The sequence below is a fragment of the Genypterus blacodes genome, unplaced genomic scaffold (assembly GCF_046128005.1).
Source record: "Genypterus blacodes isolate CSIRO-AG114 ecotype Tasmania unplaced genomic scaffold, CSIRO-AGI_Gbla_v1 ptg000054l_1, whole genome shotgun sequence".
NCBI classification, from domain to species: Eukaryota; Metazoa; Chordata; class Actinopteri; order Ophidiiformes; family Ophidiidae; genus Genypterus; species Genypterus blacodes.
The window spans coordinates 73,479-92,008 of NW_027466866.1; the positions used below are offsets into that span (position 1 = coordinate 73,479).

General features: G+C 45.0%; 1 protein-coding gene across 3 annotated transcripts in view; it reads left to right on the top strand.

Moving 5' to 3' along the window:
* Positions 1–8,662: 8,662 nt before the first annotated feature.
* Positions 8,663–18,530, top strand: part of dennd1b (DENN/MADD domain containing 1B) — an 88,033-nt gene continuing 78,165 nt past the window's right edge. For 2 of the 3 annotated variants that reach the window (XM_076151389.1, XM_076151391.1), the window contains exons 1-2: positions 8,664–9,003; positions 9,522–9,586. In XM_076151389.1, the coding sequence (XP_076007504.1) occupies positions 8,987–9,003; positions 9,522–9,586 (82 nt within the window). In that variant the 5' untranslated portion in view covers positions 8,664–8,986. Of the gene's footprint in view, positions 9,004–9,521; positions 9,587–18,530 lie in introns of all 3 variants that reach the window. The other variant, XM_076151390.1, reaches the window with a different exon arrangement.

An 18,530-nucleotide genomic window follows, 5' to 3' on the forward strand; every position in this document is an offset into this window, starting at 1 on the left:
GCCAAGTGTGAGGGCTGACCCATGGCCCCAGCCTATTTTTAGCAACACTGTATCTCAGTCAAAGGTAGACAGTTCAGTGGAGTGCTTGTGGAGTGTAAATGATGTTAATATTCATGCAGTCATACATTTGGGAGAGAAATAACAAGAAATGCAAAGCGAAAGAGCACCAAGACTCCATCTGACTAGCTACAGCTACTTTCACTTATATGCCCTTTATCTTGAGGGCGAAGATCTAAAATGCTCTTTCAGTTTTCATCTCCATACTCCCACAACCCTTGTAAATGCATCAGAGGAGCCGAGTACCACGAAATATTAAATGCACTTAAAGAGAAATGAAAAATGTAGCTCAAGGCACTTCATTGGACATTCAAGAGAAATATAACAACAAAAATGCGATAAAAGGGCCGATTTACACGAGGCTCCAGTGAACAGATCCTTCCACCTCCTTCGCCGTCTTCTTGAGAGAATGAGAATAATCTAGAGAATAGTGGTGATTCACAGGAGGGAGGTATTGCACAGACACGAGTCCATATTTCATCATTTCGCGCACTGCTAAAAATGACTCTCAGAGCAGTCCAAAGCAGCGACAGGCAGGCAGAAGACAGCCTACATGTGGGTTCCATTCTTAGCAGGCTTGTTACACAATGGGTCTATACATAAAAGAGAGAATTAAATGTTTTCTTCATCGCGGGGTCCTTGACGTTCACTTGGCCATATGGACACTGCGGAGGGAAGGGAAGAGAAAAAAAATGGAGTTAAACGTGGAGTCACGGAGGGAAAAGGACGGGAAGAGAACAACACACGGCAAACAAAGAGCAAAAGAGTGGAGACTGAGACGAACAGAACATTGAAGAACAGAGGAGAGAACAGATGGGACGGACTGGACGGAGAGCAAAACAAGTATGGGTGGGACAGGACACTGGGGACAGCAAGGGACACAATGAGACGGAGAGAGAGAGAGGAATAAAATAAGACAGACGTGAGAAGCAAATAGGGCTCTGTTACCCAAAAGCATTTTTAGAGACGACAGTAATGCAAAGCGTCGTACAGGAAAGGCACTTTTGGGAGTGATTGTAGACTAAAGAACGCTTCCTACACACTTGTAGAACACTGGGAGCCAAAACACCTACAGGAGGAACCTTGAACTTCACGATTCATTTGAAGTCTTTATGTTCGTTTCGTTTTGTTTTTTTTGCCTATAGAAAGGCTGTTTGATAAGAGCAGAGCCTGAAGACTACCAAGGGTTGGGAATACTTGTTGACATCTGCTCCATACATTTGAACTCAATGAATAGAACTATAGAATACATGGGTGTGACTTTGGACCAAGTCAGTATTCCAGCTTGACCTAAACGTGACCAAAGACATTCTAGACTAGGCTCAAAACTTATCAATCAACCCGCAAGAGTTGCAACACTGAGTGAAATTGCGCTCGAGGCTAAATCACTGTAAAGCGGAAACACCAGGAGGAATAATATGTAATATGATACATAAAATATTCTATATTTAAGAACACGCCGCAGCATCTCTTGGCTGATTTACATCCAATCTGTTTCCGTCCTCCTCCTCCTCCTCCTCTCAGGCATGTAAGGGTGCCATCACCTACACAGCGACGATGTACGGCGCAGTCGTAGCCGCGACAACAGCGCAGCACTTTGATGGAGAGATGTGTAGGCTCCTGGAGTTTGTTGGCAATGTCATCCCACTCTTACACTTTATGTTAATGTAACCTTAACATATGGGAAGAGAGGGGAGGGGGGGTTGCATATACTTTATACACTACTGAATGTATTTCATTTAGCCAAGCTGACACTTTTCATGTTTGTTTCTCTCCCACTATATATATATTTATATCTCTTCTTTATTTTTTGTTATGTTTAGTTTGTTGTACAGAGTTAATTTTCTCAGAATGAAACTTTCTGGTTGATGATAAAGTCAGGATTCAAACTCCGAACATTGACTCACATGTCAAATCCTTCTTCTGCACATTTTAATTCCCTGTATTTTCCCCATTTTCTTTGTTTTGCTCACATGATCTTTCCACATGTATCCACCAAGTCTCTACATTTCCAGGTCTTGAAATGCTCTTTTAAGACTGTAAAGGCTCTTAAAACCTCTAAGGTTGACTCTTAATGGGTAACAGGGCCCAGAACAGTACAGGACAAAACTCAAGCAGCCAAGGACAGAAGAGGAGAGAAAGAACAGAACGGAGCGCTCACATGTCTGCACGCGCTCCCGCAGCACTTCCCCCTCTGAAGGTGGGCATACTCTGTGAACACCTTGTATCCAGTAGAAGGGTCAACGTACATCTGCTTCTTTGCCTGAACATAATGAAGATATTATTCAATTAGCGTTGACATACAAACACAAATGCTGGTGTGTGACCCCCCTCCCTCCCCACCCAAACACATAGACACACGCAGGTGTAGTAATGAATGTAAACGTATAGCGAAGAGAGACGACAGATTGCGTCGGGTCAAGGAGAAGAGGAAGACTAATGACCTCTACGCACAGAAGCAGATGTAAACGATGCTCTAACTCTTATGATGTTGCTAATTAATTTTGTGCTGTTCTTTTGCGCACCATCCTGTGGGTGACAACCTGTGATGATTAATCAACGAGGAGATCCATAAATCCATTGTATTCGCCGCATACTAAATTCCTATAGATACAATCGGTCTTTCATTGCTCTGGCACCCGACACCCAAACACCTTCTGTGAGTGGGAAAAACCCTGAACTCCTCCGCCATCCCTGAGGAAGTTAGGGAAATGTCATCTCTCAGTCTGTTTCAAACTGAGAGCCCACTAGCTGCCGAGCTTTGACAGGCCACAAAGGGAATAAAGCCCCGGGCCTTTTGGTGACACGGCCTGTCATTTCACATGGCAGCGCCGGGGCCACATAGTGAAGCTGGCATAGCCGGGTCCCCCCTCTGCGTTACGCTGTTACCACCCAGACCTCCGCTCTCCTCAGGTCACGGCCAACTTGCCTCAACTTCATCCTCATCCAGAAGTACAATATTTACAACAGGGAAAGCCTTGGGGGCGTTTACCACTGACACCTATTCTCTACCCTGTTGGATGAGCAACGGTGGAATTTGGTGAATGTAAATATGATAGATCAGACACAGAATGTTATCATCATGACATGCACACGGCACTAACTATACATGCTCACGGCTACTAGGTCCAATTCTAACAGACAGCTGTTGAAATAAAATCATCCAACATCAAGTAAATGGAATAATTACACACACACACACACACACACACACACACACACACAGTCCTGTTATGTTCACATCTGACTGAATGTTGTGGCCCTTAAACTGAATTTATACAAGATTTTGGTGGGAAATGATCGGAAATGTCTGTTTCTCTGTGACTATTAAAGGCCTGGATCCATATCTAAAACGAAAATGTTGATCCAAAGGCGGTTGCAGCAACAGAGAGAGTTGTGTGAAATGATAACCTCCATGCTCCATCTGTGAAACTCTTCCTATCAGCACATCTGAACTACAGAAACACTGTGACATCTGCATCCACATTGCTTCACTTGTTTCCTTCTGTAACATTTGTGGATTTTGCATTTTTCACAGTTTGTTTGTCTGGAACAGGCGGTCATCATCCAGGTCCTCAAGTACCACAGAGCTGTACACTTGATAAGGTAGTATGAACTTGATCCAAACTTGGTGCCTCCCTAGACCTAATCAGCTGTGGGTGGATGAGAGAGAGAGAGAGAGAGAAGCACTGCTGTGGTACCAGAGACCAAGATTGAGAAGCACTGACTGTGGAGGAAGGCTTCTTGCCAAACCTGTCAAAAAAGCATCAAAATTGTGTATAATTACTGTAGGAGAAGGTGGATTTTAGATGCTTACCTGGTTTTGCACAAAGACTCGTGAATATTGATACAAAAACATCATAGTTGTGGATACTGGTAGCCTCAAATTGGAGTTTTAAGCAGAAATTAAGCATCTTTAAGACTCGTAATCTGCATTTTTTGTTGAATTACTGCACATTAAACGGTGTTTCTCATTTTTGTTGGTTGCAAGAAATAACAGCATCACTCCTCATTTATTCTCACTTCATCCACTAATGTCACAGTGCGTCACGTTGAGTTTTTCTCCCCACTTTCCTCAGCTTCATCCTGATATAGACACTCGTGAATTATTACGCGGAGCCACCAGCCAACAAACTCATAAATCACGCGTAAAAGTGGCGATCAGCACAAACAATGACACCATCGGCGTGTGCGTGTTGATGCATCTCACCTCACACGCCTCTCGGTGGGCTCTGTGGATGAGCGTCTCCCCCTCCGTGAGCCCCTTCGCAGCTCCACCGGCCCCGCCGCTGCACGTCACCGCCTCGCCGGGCTCCGTCTCGCCCTTGTCGGCATTGATCTGTGACACGCCGCCGGATCTCGCTTCTGGGAGGTTCGCTATTGACGTTGTTACGAGTCGGACACGGAAAGGAATCAATCTGATGACAAATGCTTTCACTGGGCAGGTTTGAATAAACATGATTTTAGAAATACCGACTATATGTGGGTGTTAAATTCAGATTAAACTACTTCCACATTGCATCGCACATCGCTCATTTCTCCAAACAGCGGCGAGTTTATGCGTCTATCGTGGTGAAAGATCATCTATTTGCCAGTAAATGTTTAGTTTCAGTCATCTGCTCTGAGTGTGTGTGTGTGTGTGTGTGTGTGTGTGTGTTTATGTGTGTACCACTTCCTACTCTGTCCCGTCACTTACTTGACATGTGACCACCGTGCAAACTGCTTCGCTGCTCCTCACAGCGCCTCTGCTGTTCCTAAGCGGCCATTAAACGCTCCCTGGCGGCACAGGCGAGGTGAACCCGCCCCTGCTGAAGGGATCCGATCCAACAGAGACCTGGAAACAAGAATAGGAAGGGGTCCAATCTCCCGGACGCGCCCTGACTGACTTGATGCTGTGTCATATCATTTTACCAAACAGAATGCAACACTTTGTGCGTCCACTAAGGCCTAAATCAAGACAAAATTACAGCTCGTCCTCACATTATGGTTATGGAATCCATTTTGATTGAATCCCTTCACGAGTGCTCAAAGAAAAAGGAAAGATTTTCAAGCATCCTGGCCCTGTTGAGGTGGTGAGGGTGGCACAGCATCCTCCACATGCTGAGTCATGCAGACTCCAAACTCACTCCCTCCCTCCAATGCTCTGTTATGCATTACAAGCAAACCAGTGTGTTGAAAAATTAAACATAGATCTTCTAATATAAATACAGACGTGAATACTGAGCTTTCATAATGTCACACACACACACCCTAGACAAGCACAGATTTAAGCAGTGTTTAATCCTTTAAATTCCATACTGAGGAACGATTATATATCATTATTTACACTATTAATCTGTATTAAAATCTGTATTGCACCCTTTTGTTTGCCTCCTGCTGTGTGCACAATGTGTCATCGCCACTGTAAACAAACTTTAATAGCATCTAAAATATAAATAGATTCTGTTGCTGTCCAGTATTGGGGGCAGTGAGTGAATGTGTCGTGATCGCAGGCTGGAGCGCTGTGGTTTTGTATGCGATGACGCCTTTTCTTTAACATTTGCATCACAGATCTCACCTTTAAGCAGCTTAACACATCTGCTTATTATAAATGCCTGGCAATGCTCTCAGTGCTCGCAGTTACATTTACTGCATATAAAAACACCTTCTCCTAACATTAAGTAGCGTGGTGAAGTGTACTCAGGGCTGCAAAGTTGATGAGTGCACATTAATGAGTACTTTCAAGGTTATCCAGCGCTGTAAGCCACCTCTGGTGATGCGTCTGGAACAGAATTCTGCATAATGAAATGTGACAAGTGTCTTTTGACTGACATTGTGGGGGTCAGTTTATACTACGGCAAATTACACATCACTGGCCAAAACATTTATTCACGTCTCCTATGGGGGGTGCAAGAATGGTGATAGATGATCCGTATCCTTTCCTAAGTAATTATATTAATCACATATGAGGATTGAGAAACAAAGGTGACAAAATCCAGATGCGGCCGGGTGCAGCAGAAAGCGGTGGAACTCATAAATAAGTCTGCTAGTTCAGCTATAACTTAGATCATAAGCCCCTGACGGCGCTTTTTCATTACAGTATTTGACATTTAAATCCTGCACTGATTTCCATTTTTAGATTATGGACATGAAAATACACAGGAAAGTCATATTTTTTTTCTTGTGACATTTCAATTTGGAAGCTAAAGGTTGTGAACCTGTGTTGAATGAATGATCCCGTACTGAAATACTCACCGGCCTTGAGAAGCACACCGTTATTTTCTTAATGTTGGGTCCTTTTAAATGAATGTTGTGTGTCGGTGTATGCCAGTGTTTACTGTAGAGTTCCCTGAGATGCGAATCCTGACTGGTTCCCTGGTTCCCACGGGACTGTGTGTGTGTGTGTGTGTATATGCGTCATATTGTTTTGTTTTAATGTTAAAGCAGCGGCCTTGCTATTATCATTTCATAGGAATGCCTGAAACAGCATGCCCCAGTCTGCTGCCACTTAATTACCTTCCAGTCAGCCTGAAGAAAGCTGGCTCTGATCCAGATCCACTCTCTGGAGAGAAAAGGGGAATACGTTTACGCTACTGGTTTCAATTTACTGTGGGACAAATGTAGCTTAAATATGAGATTTAATGCCAACGTTAAAGGAAAGTTCCACCCCAAAAACAGAATTTCTGCTTCATATATTCTGTTCATTTCAGACAGTGAAGCCTACAAACAGGTTCACATGTTGTACGTATGTTTCCTTCTGTAGCCATGAAGACAGTAATCGATTATGTTCTCAGCTGAAGGTTTAGGCCGATGGTCCACTGTCTGTAAATCATAACAAGGCCATTTATAATCATTATAAATGAATTGAGCACAGATTTACTGTTGCAAATAATAAACGCTTATCGGCCAATGATTTGTCGGCACATTCAAATTCCAACATTTAAAAACTAAGCTCCTATTATAGAATTGATATACAGTATGTATATTCAACTTTAGGCTCGATTTCCCCTTTATGAGGCCAGTGACTCAACTTATTCATGAGTGTGTTGCATGTGAACCCCACAAAGCAGATTTTACTGTACAGTCACACAGCTTACACAGTCTCTTATACTCTCTAGTCTACTAATCAGACAGTTCTGTATAATTTAAAAGCTTATGTAACTGTGTGATATATTGCACCTGAAGCATCTGTTGCATGTGGTCTACTGTGATGTCTAACATGCTTCAATAAATGCCTGACATAATTTAATTATCCATGGAAAAGCCAATTAACCATGCATACCAATCATTCACGCTTTTCAGTAACGCCGTGCTGCACACCACACTTGGGAGCTTCGCTATCTCCTGTCCAGTAAGCAACTCCATCAGAGCAATTAGAACTAGTACCTTGCTCAGGTCAAGGGATTTGAACCCACAACCCTTGTCTGCTCCCTTAACCCCTGGGATTCCCAATTGCTGAGTCTTCTGAGAACATTTTGCACTAATTCTACATTTTAAAATGATCACAAGCATCTCCTAGTAATAAGTCATAAGTTACACAGGCTTCATACATTCTAAGGTTAATAAAACACATTAATATTTTGTAGATCAATAATAAACCCGGGTGCTGGAATCTGCTGCCTGCATTATTGAAGTACAATTGAATCTGTCAGTGGAAACTACTTTGATGAAGGCATGAATCATGTGGATCAGGTCTTCTCCTCTTCATCTTATATCACTCTGTAATAAGGCATATGTATAAGTTGAAGCTAATGACTTTATTCATGAGCGATAAATAATTGATCCGTGTTATACAGATCAATAGCAGGCCATTAACAATGATTATTTCTGGGCACTGGAGGCGAGTGTGTTGCACATGGAAGTGGAGAATCAAACGGGATATTTGCAATATTTGTAGCAGAGAAAATGACCTTAACATGATACGACCTAGATTTTCATCCAGACCCCAGTTTTTTAAATTTCTGTGACACAGCAACGCCACCATGACAACACAACATCATCAGTGTGACATTTGGCCATTAGCAAATCATTTAAAATTGGCCTAGAATGAACAGTTTGGTTTCTTGGCAAATGTTGATCTAACCAAAAATATATCTATCATATGTGATAAAATAGTTCTCTCTTATCTTCACTCAGAAGCATAATGTCATCCTGATCAACACATACGTATGTACACAATTAAGACTAAATATTGCTTATCATCAACCATCTGAAGTCACGGAGAAAAATAATGCAAAGACACATCGATCAAAATCTGTGCTATGTAGTTGCTAAGGATACAACTTACTCCCACACATCACAACATTCAAATTTAGAAAATGGCATCAAATCAAATTGCTCGTATATTCACACTATGATGCTTCTTCATACTTCATACATCATGACAAATGCTGAGTCATGAGACAGAACAACCTGTGACACTAAACTATTTGGAAATCCCACGGAAGGACCCCAGATGGTCTCCAATCCTCACTTTGGGAACCAGTTTGTGCACGTGAGTGAGACGTGGGATTAATGGGTGACTGAGGTGTCCTTGGGGGGGAGCAGGTGAGTCTATCAGGGGCGTGAGTCACATGACGCCGCTCTGCTCCTCCGCATGCTCAGCAGCTTCAGCCTGAGATGCTGCGGGCTCCGGCAACAAGGTGCTCATCTGACGCGCTGACGTCACTCACTCTCTGACAGCACTTCCTGGTGTGAGTGGGATTTGTTGTGGGAAACATCCACATCGCTTCACCGGAATCCAGGCCACCTCCGCGGCAGAGGAAAGGGAGACAACGCGACAGCTATCACCGCCTCCAAGCATGTGGACGGAGCAGCTCTCCACCGGGATCAGATAAGCGAGCGAGCGGCGGTGACGGAGCCGAGGAAGGACGCGTGTCCCCCCGGACAGCCAGCAGGAGCTCAGGCGCCGACAGCACGGAGCTGTCTGTCGCGATGTTCTAGCTAAACCATGGACAGCAGAATCAAGTAAGTGCCCACTTTGTTTACAACCTCTGCCGGAATGTCGAGCTAATTGCTAATGTCGCCCGGGGAACGGGACAGAATTTACGCAGACAAACGTGAATCGCGAAGGGTCGCCGGGTGAAATGTGTGCCAAGCCGAGCAGCGAGCGTCACCGGCCGGCCAGCTGGCCCGGCGGCATTTGGGTCAGAACGCTGCAGTGACCGCCAATTAGCACCGTTGCTAGCCGAGTAGCGCGCGCTAGAAGTAGGTTATATGTGAACACTGTTAGCAAAGTTTGAAGCAACCTACAACCACACAACATCAAACTGCTCATTTAAAGCTCCATGACTGACCTCAAACCATAAGCTCGACCGGTGACCCACTGCTTGACATTGTATATGAACATATATCATGCTGTATGTCATGGAATTGACCCCAAAACACCATTGTCATTTATGTTTGATTCAAATGCTTGTCACACACTTGCAGATGTTTCTGTTTCAGCCTTTCCTGCAGTTAAATACTGTTTTTATTCATTTCAGGGAGAACCCAGACAGCACATTTGATCTGGTTCTGCAGGTGTTGTGTCCAGCATCTGAAAATGAAGGTAGGTCTTGCAAATATTAGACTCAAACTTTAAATTCATGCACAATTTCACAGCACTTACTCACATAAATGTCTCTCCTATGCGTATTGGTTCGAAAATAGACCTTTTACTTGTAAGATGCATGTTTTTGTGTGCCATTTGTTTGCTGAAATGACAGTTTGTTCTGTAATAACAGTGCTACAGTAATAGTAAGTCTGCACAGCCAGGAGTCATAGTAGCAGCAGTGTTCTCTCTATTGCAGGTCTGAGTCTTGCATAATCGTTATACCTGTCATGTTATAATTAGTGACTCTGTATTTTACACTCTGAAGAACCTTTAGAATGGTGGAGAATGATGTCGGAGACTCCCTGTACTCTGCTTTGTAGTGTTTGTTATTGTTAGTCATTCCTCATTGATTCGACCGATTTGTCAGTCTGCTCTGTGCTCTTATGAAGCCCAAACATAATGAAAGCCAAACCATGGAGGCAGGCATTTCACTTGGTTGTAGCTTTGACCCCAGTCAGACTGTTTTAGAAAGATCACGCTTGGGTCAGCAAGCTGCATTAGCTGCTCTTGCTGTTTGCTGTGGTCAAACATTCCAGCAGTGGTGGCTCTAACCAAACGTGGACAAACTACCCCAGGAAATGACCGTGGCCACTGAAGCACAACACCATAACTCACCTTTATAAATATGGGGGATAATAAAGCAACCTACATTTCACATCAATATCCAATGTCGCCCCGAAGTCAAATATCATGTAAAAACACTTGTTCTGCATATTACCCCAGCTGTTTGTCTTGTTTTGCCCGCTCAGTTGTGACATTAAAGAGGTGTTATGTGGACGGTTCCCCTCGTGCAGCTGCTGAGGGGACCAGAGTAAAAACCTGAAAGTTATCCGTGGATGTAGTTTTGATATTGGATTTTAAACCAAACTCATAAACCGCCGGCCTGTGGTGTAATAACTGACTCCCCCCCCCCCACCCCCTGTATGATCCAGGGTCAGGCTCATATCCGGACTGCTGCTCTCTGGAGTGCAGCTACAGAGCAAAGTTTGCAAACCCCCCCTCGAGTGGACTGGAACGCTCGTTTGACACAAATGTTCTCACTGCTCTGTGTCGAGTCCTCGTTGGATATTAGAATTTCCCCGTTCAGGAAGTTGAGTGATCACTGAAACCTCGCAGAGGGATCTACATACATGCTGCCTGCCTGTAGGTGCTTATGTTTTTGATAGATTGTGTTTGTGAAGGAGCGGTTTCACATAACCAAATGGGGAATGAACCACCTCTCGCTCAGTCTGATCAATTACAAATGTCAGTTTTAACTCCTTTGCTCCTAGAGTTTGTAATATGATAAGCCTGAGCGTATACTTTGGGTGTTGCTACGCCTTTATCCAGAGCTGAAAGGGTTAATGCTATGACTCATACCACAGGCTTTGGCCAGACTGAAACCTCCTCAGTTGCTCACCACAAACTAGAGCCGTTTCTCCTTAATCCAAGCACGAGGTCTTGTGCCAAAAAGCACCGCTTCACACATTATCTTCCCACTGCTTCACACAAGCAAACAAACAGTAGCGCCACCATGATGGGCCATAATTAAATTGTCATAGCAACTTGGTGTTGGAGCATTGAAGCATTGGAAGAAAGTGTTGGATGGCTTCGGCTTGCTCACATTTCTCATATCTCCCTACAGCTGGTTTGATTTGAGAGTGATTTTTGGCCCGCATGTCATTTGTGGCCCATGTGCACACGACTCCAGTGCTTTGGAACGCGAGGGACCAGAGGGATGTTTCCGTGTGTGGATTTCTGCTGATGCTGCGCCAGTGTTTTGCCAATGTTCACCACATCCTGGTGCTGCAGGTCTGACAGCAGTCCCTGTGCAAAAGCATGACGCAGTGTGGCAAGAATGCAGCATTGAGGCTACGTGACATTGCTCAAAGTATTCTGTGACTTTGGCAGCGACTTGTCAGGTTTGACGGCGTATAAATTTTATATGGTCAGGATGCCTGTCCCTCAACTTCCTGTGTGAACAGTAGTTCACACCTTCTCAAGTCGGCTCTATAAATGAGAACACCACAGGAAGTCAGCCTGTTTTTTCTAGTAATTTGCTTCAGGGTGATTGGTTTGACCTTTTTATACTGCTAATCTAACAATAGAATGCTTAACAGAACCTATGTAACTCTGCTACATCTCAATATTTCATCATGTGACAGGCTCTCTCTCTTAAGTCTAGAGTGCTGCATAACAAATACGCAGCCTTATGTTCAGTCACTAAGCAACCCCAGATTGAAGATAACCTTACAGCCTGTTGGACGGTCTAATGCAATCTGTCAGTTTGCTTTTCCAGTAAACAAAACTCACAACTGACCGATATGAAGACCCACTAAAAACTTGATACAGCTGTGCTTTTCTTACTTTGTTGTGTAGTATTTCCACTTTACAGATCAGACAGTTGTAATAAAGCCCCTACATGACAGAGATCAGTGTCCCTTTGATGTTTTAGTCTACAAAGAAGCCAAAGTGCATCTAGTGAGACACACGTCCCAACTCGCACTTAACAAGCGAAGGGTGGTAAGTCGCTTGGATAAAAGCGTCTGCCAAATGATCGTAATGTAATGTAATGTAATGTAACAAGTGGCAGACGCGGCGACGGCGTTACCAGGTCTCTCGAGGTGTCTCTCGCTTTGTCACAAGGTCATCAACAAAATCGAATTTGTCATTGTGATCAGCTGTGTTACGTGTTCACCACAATGTCAACAACAGGCTCTGCTTTGTTGTTACTGATACGTGACCTTTTCAATATTCTGTAAGGTTCAGGGAAACTCACGCTTTCAGATCTACTACCATTTATGTGGTATGTATTATTTTCTGGCAACATAAACACATACATATATTGGTAAGGACATATTAGTCTATCACCTTACAGCCTTTATTATGATACCAATTGCAGCTATAGTCTAGTAAATAATTAATCTGAGCTGGTATTTATTTATATAGACTCAGTTCTTCTAAGCATTTGTCAATAAGTGAGATTGGATAAAGGGACCAACATTCCGTAATGGACTTGTTGCTGGAAGTCAACCAAGCTCCTAAGTACCATTGTGGCAGTGTCCTCGTCTAGACTTCCAGGCGTGGACGTGTGGCCCGATTGCAGACGCCAACCCTTCCTCCCTCCGTCACTGCTCCGCGGAGACCCGGCCTCCGCCTTTCAGACTCGGCTCGTCTCGGCTCGGCTCTGTTGGCTCGGCGCTCGGCGGACGTTCCGGCTGTGAGCGAGCGTTGCCTGAGAGCGTGACTGGCATGCTAGCCACTAGCGGCCCTGGCTACATAAAGCCATATTGATGTGCTTCCAAGACGCTGCCAAAGCTAGCAGATGATGCTATCCCTGCCAAGGCAGTAGGTGGGGGGACAGATGCTACCTGTCCTCACCCGCTCCCCCCCACTTTCCCCCCCACTCTCCCCCCCCCCCCCCCCCCAACCAGCCAGCCAGATTGTCGGTAACAAAGCAGTAAAGTTAATAGATCGGCGTATCATTTTTACGGGCACGTTCATGGTCCAATTAGAGGATCGGTTTACTGTTTTAAAATAAGGGCTTTGAGGGGAAAAGGTTTGCTTGGCTGACTTTGAAACTCAGCCTCGGTCATTTCTGTTCTGTTTGATTCTTGAACGTTTGCTTGGCTGCATCGGTTTCTGCTCCCAGCTCAAAGACACGCAGGTCAGGCAAATTGGAAGCTGGGCGAGATCTCTGTCTGAGTGAGTAGGAATACATCTGTGTGTGTGTGTGTGAGACCGGCTCATATATTGTCGCGGGTGTTTTTCCTGCTCTCCACCCAATGCATGCTGGGATAGACTCTAGCCCCCTGGAGATTGGCTGGCTGGATGGAATCTTTCCGTGTTGCTGTTTGTTTTGATCTGTTTGTGTCAGCGTGTGCTGTTCCAGTTTGTGTCTGTGTCGGTTGTATACCATATGTCAGTTTTGTCGAGTTCGCCGCATGATGCAGTTCCTCAGGATCGCTCTTCATTAGTATTAAAATGCACTGCATGAGGTCTGGCTGTGAAGATACCAGCGCTCTTGCGTAGCTTGTAGGACTCCTCCTTCAGTGGAGTGCAAAGGGGAACCAAAAGGCAGAAGTGTAGACACATTTTGCCTTTTGATTCACGTGGCCCTGGAACTTCACTTGGTCCAATTATGAAAAGTTACTTTTGTTCTCTATCCCAAGAACATTTTCTCAGAGACCCAGAGGTCTCACATTGTCACCTACTGCTTGCTAGTTAGTTATCAATCTGCTTCAGCCGCCGCTGTAACCCCCTCAAGCAGCACTGTGATGTTCCATTTTTTTCCCGTGACTTTCGCTCCTTCCCATTTCCACCCTTCGCGTTGGCAGTACAAAACTCCCGTGTAGTAGAACTTTTAGAAAAGGTTGAACGCTGACATTCTGCAAAATGTCAGAATTGCTCCTTGACCCGAGCCTGCCGCTTCTGCCGTCTGATTGGTTTCTGGCTCTGTGTGCAGTTCACCGTGGGCTCACACTCAGACGGGAGGCCATTGGAGCACTAACAGATGCCATGGCAGCAAGGAGGGTGTTGATTGGTCATTAGAGAGGCCACACTCCTCCACTCGCGCTCGCAGGAGAACCACAGGGTCTCACACTCTGTTTATGCCTCAACCCCTCTGCCTTTCTCCCTTTGTCTTCACCCATGTGACTTTGCAAAATTGGCCGCCTTGTGTACAATCTAATATTATCAGATTTGTGGTTTATCTTTTTCTGTTTCTACGGAAAAGAATTGAGGAAGTCTCATAACTTCCCTCCTATGAGATCTAATGACCACAGTGTGAGTGAACTCTGAAAAAAATCCCCTCCCACTCCATTTCCTCAGCGTGTCTATAGTATGGTCGTGTTTGACCAGCAGTCCAGCTTAGAACTACTTTTTGTCTGCATTCAGTGTGAAGGTCAATGTCTAAGTTCTCCAAACGGCTCCGTCTGTTTGTGCACCGACTGCTTTTTCTGTTTCTAAGCTCTGACATGCTGAAACATTTGACTTCTGCTGTGCACTGCTGTCCAAAGTGACTTGCAGTATATGATTATTTGTAGAGCTGCGTAACCCGCAGTGCAACCAAAACACATAGTTAGACAGCGGCTTCAATTGGACAACTTCAATATCTTCATTAAATGGACGTGTGGAATATTCACATGTTCAAATGAAGCTGGATGAATAGTTTTACCCCGACAAGGACGTTTGTTTCATGATTTCTTAGTAAATTAGAGAACTGATTTTGAAGATAGGGATTGTATTTAGAAGGAACACACAAATGATATTTCCTCTTACATTTCCTTCTCTTTTGGCCGGTATATACTTTCAACAAACCTTTATCTAAGCTTGTTCAGCCTTGTTGGAGGTATGTGCTCTAAAGAGTTCCCCTTTTTAGTCACTTTAGCGTTGCACTCCGACAGCCAAGACTCGTCTGTGTTTAGATTGCGATCATCCAGATGACAAATTTGGCCGGTTCAGCGCTAACTGCTGTTCTCGGCGCTCTTCAGCCTTTTGTCAGCGTCTGGAGTCATTTGTAGCTCCCCGCTCGCACTCACTCATCCATTCAGGAAATGTGTAGTGGCCTGCTGCTTACTGGGTCCACATCCAGCTCTTATTTATTTCCTCCTGTTTCACTCGGGGCTGGTTCGGTTCCAGATTCTACATTGAGGATTGACTGGAGGGCATGTAATTCCAAGCACTGTTTGACTTCGGGCGATAGTTTCCTGACAGTTTCCACCCCTAACGACATACAGAGCAGTTTTACCCTCCTTTATCTAACCTGTTTCCTCTGCGACGATGCACAATCTATAGCGAGACGCCGCAACTCTGTTCTCCTTTTGTGATCGTCAGTAGTTGCAATTGGGGGGTAAAGGTTATGCGGTGTGACCTCTGCACAGACACACAATTCCCACACACGCACGCCTACGTGCAAGTGGACTGCTCTTCTGTTTCTGCAAATAGAATACACACACTCGGTTATTGGCTAAAACATGAAGAAGTGGGGCAAAACGAGACGGGGTGGGGCAGTGGGAGGGGGGGGGGGGGGGGGGTGCAGGGATGCGGGTGGCGGTGGCGGTGGCGGTGATGGTGATGGTGATGGGGAGAATATGCTGATGGCAGTTATCTATAAGCTGAGAGGTGAGATACTGTGGGGGTTGCTGCCGTTGCTTTTCCACTCACTGATGCTCGCTGAAACTCTAGGGGCAAACTGGTTGTGTGTGTGTGTGTGTGTGTGTGTGTGTGATAACAGGTACACGCACGAGTCTATATTGTGCCAGCACCAACGTGTGTGTTCATGGGGGTGTGTGTGCAGGGGTGTGTGTGTGTGTGGCTCCGTGTGAGAGGCAGACGCCGAAGCTGCGAGAGCTGCAGGAGGCTCATCTGAATTCACTAATGCTGCCAGACTGGAAGAACATGGAAAGACTTCTAGGCACTGACGCTTGCGAGCTATTTTTAGACTTCCGCGACGAGGAAGTGGGGAAAAGTAGGCACCTGATCAATAATTTAAAACCAGACGATTTTGATGAATGCAAAAGAGTTTCATCACTTCAACCCTCATTTACAGTCTTGCAGTATTGTTTCGTGGCCTCCGTTTGTATGCAGATGATGGATGAATTTATTCTGTTCTTCTTTGGGTTTGCATTAAAAACCTGGAACAGTCATCTGCAGCAGGATGTCCAAACACCACTGGCCACCGTCATGAAGCTGAGCTCTTCACATGACGATGAGCATGGACGATCAGGAGTGTGTGTGTGTGTGTGTGTGTGTGTGTGTAATACTTCAACACAGCAGATGGCACAAAGCGCGTGTCAACAAACACACAAAACCAATGATTCAGAGTGGAAGAACCATGATTGGCTGGTTCTTACGTCTGTAAAACAAATGTGGCCTAGTTTAGCCTCACAAATGAACAAGATTAGCGAGGCCCCCCCCCCCCCCTGCTTTGATGGAGCTCCGGTGACGTTAATCTGTCTTAGTGTGCTTAAGTCTGCATAGAAAAGCCGTGCGCAGGGAAATATGTTGATATTTGCGTTGAGCACACTTTGTAATCGCGGGATTGTAAGAGGATTGTGCTCTGACTTCTCCTGGCATCAGCTCGTCCCCTCTCTCTCTGTGGGGGGGTTCGGACCAGAGGCTCATCTTCAAAGTCCTCAATGTGTTGGGGACACTAATTGCAGTTTTTCGACCAATGAAATATTGGGTCCACGTCCGCGACGCTTGGCACTGTACCTGCTTGTACGTCACCGTTTCTTAACCCCAAATCAATCACATGTAGGAGACCAAACTCGTCTACAGAAACGTGTGATTATAACGTAAATGGTGCCATAACTCCAGAATGTATCGGTTTATTCCCACGTAAACTCAATTTCACTGCTTCTCGCACAAAAGTCTTCCAATCTTCATGGAATTTAGTACATAACAAATTTGGACAGGTTGCCACAGCTGTAATGTATCCCCATGACTCTGCGGTCATGCATGAACTTGAACCAAACAGATCAAACTTTTGCGAAATTCATCCTTTTGCTAAAACTCCTAAAAATAGTCCCAGACAGGATTCCGGTCAATGCTCCTTGTTCACGTGATGGACTCTCAGTGTGTTTTAAAATAACACATTTAGAGGATTGCATAGCCACAGCAGAGCTCTGCACTTTTGAGTTCGTACTGGGTCGTTAAATAATGATCGGTAGCGTCAACTCAGGGTTGTTTTTAGAATGCCTTTAGGTTCCAAACAGGAGAATCAGAGGAAGGCAAATAAAGCTGCACATGATTTAATCTCAGACTGTGATCTGGCTGTGCAAAGTCGCTGCCATGTTGACTGTTGCAGATTGTTGGAAAAGGAGAGGAAAGATTTTTTTGGCACTCAAGCAAATCAACCTTGATCTGATCTGAGTCCTGGTATCCTGACAGGTATGCAGTTATCCCGAAGACCTTCATTTCAGGGCCAAGGCCAAACCCAAGACTATCCAGCAGCACTGCCTGTGCTGTCATGTCGGTTTCTATCCCCGCTATTTTCCCGTCAACAGCCATGGCCTCGGGGTACGAGTCTCTGTTCAGGTCTCGTCCCACGCTGCCTAACACCCGGGGAAGACGCTGCGGCGGCGTCTTACATGCGAGCGGGAGCGCATTGCTGTCCCTTAATTTGGGATCTGGCCCCATTTTTCTCCACAGAAAATATGGGTCAATCTTGATGCCTTTGTGAATGTCGGAGACCATTTATCACCGCATATCGCGCGATTCATCCACAAGGTCTTTGTTGTCGCACACACACACACACACACCCACACACTCACACGTGCGTCTGTGTGTCACGGTCTCATCAAAATTCCTTCGGCCTCTCTTCATATAAATGTTGTTAATTTTGCCTTCATTTGCCTAAAAGGTGCTGCTGAGGTTGACATGGTACTTCCTGATATCCAACACTGATACAGTAACAGGAGGAGCCTGCTGTACATTTGTGGTCAGTTTGATTGCGTTGGGTTCATATTCCCCTGTGACCCTTTAATAGGATAAGCAGCTAATGGAGAACGGATGGACTTTATAACTGTATAACTCTTAACTTATAGCAGCTATCTGTATGGAGCTACAGCTGTACAACGGTCTGGACTCGTGTTAGTATGAACACACAGATGAACCTTTGCACCTTTACGTTGAACAGTTATTCTTGTCTAAGCTGAGAACTGTTGAGAGCTGCCAGCTTTACTCTTCCACTGACACATTGTTTCTTTACAGCATAATTCCACATTGCAAAAATTCCTCTATGCTGAAAACATAAAGAGAAGTACTGATATTACAATGTTTTATATGGTGTAACGTGATGGAACTCTCACCGCCTGCGTAGGCCTGAAATGACTGACTGTGACTGTAACAGGTTGGTAGTTTGAGTCCTCGCTGAGAACGCTGGCTGCGGTCAGCTTGAATTGGAAGTGGGTTACGA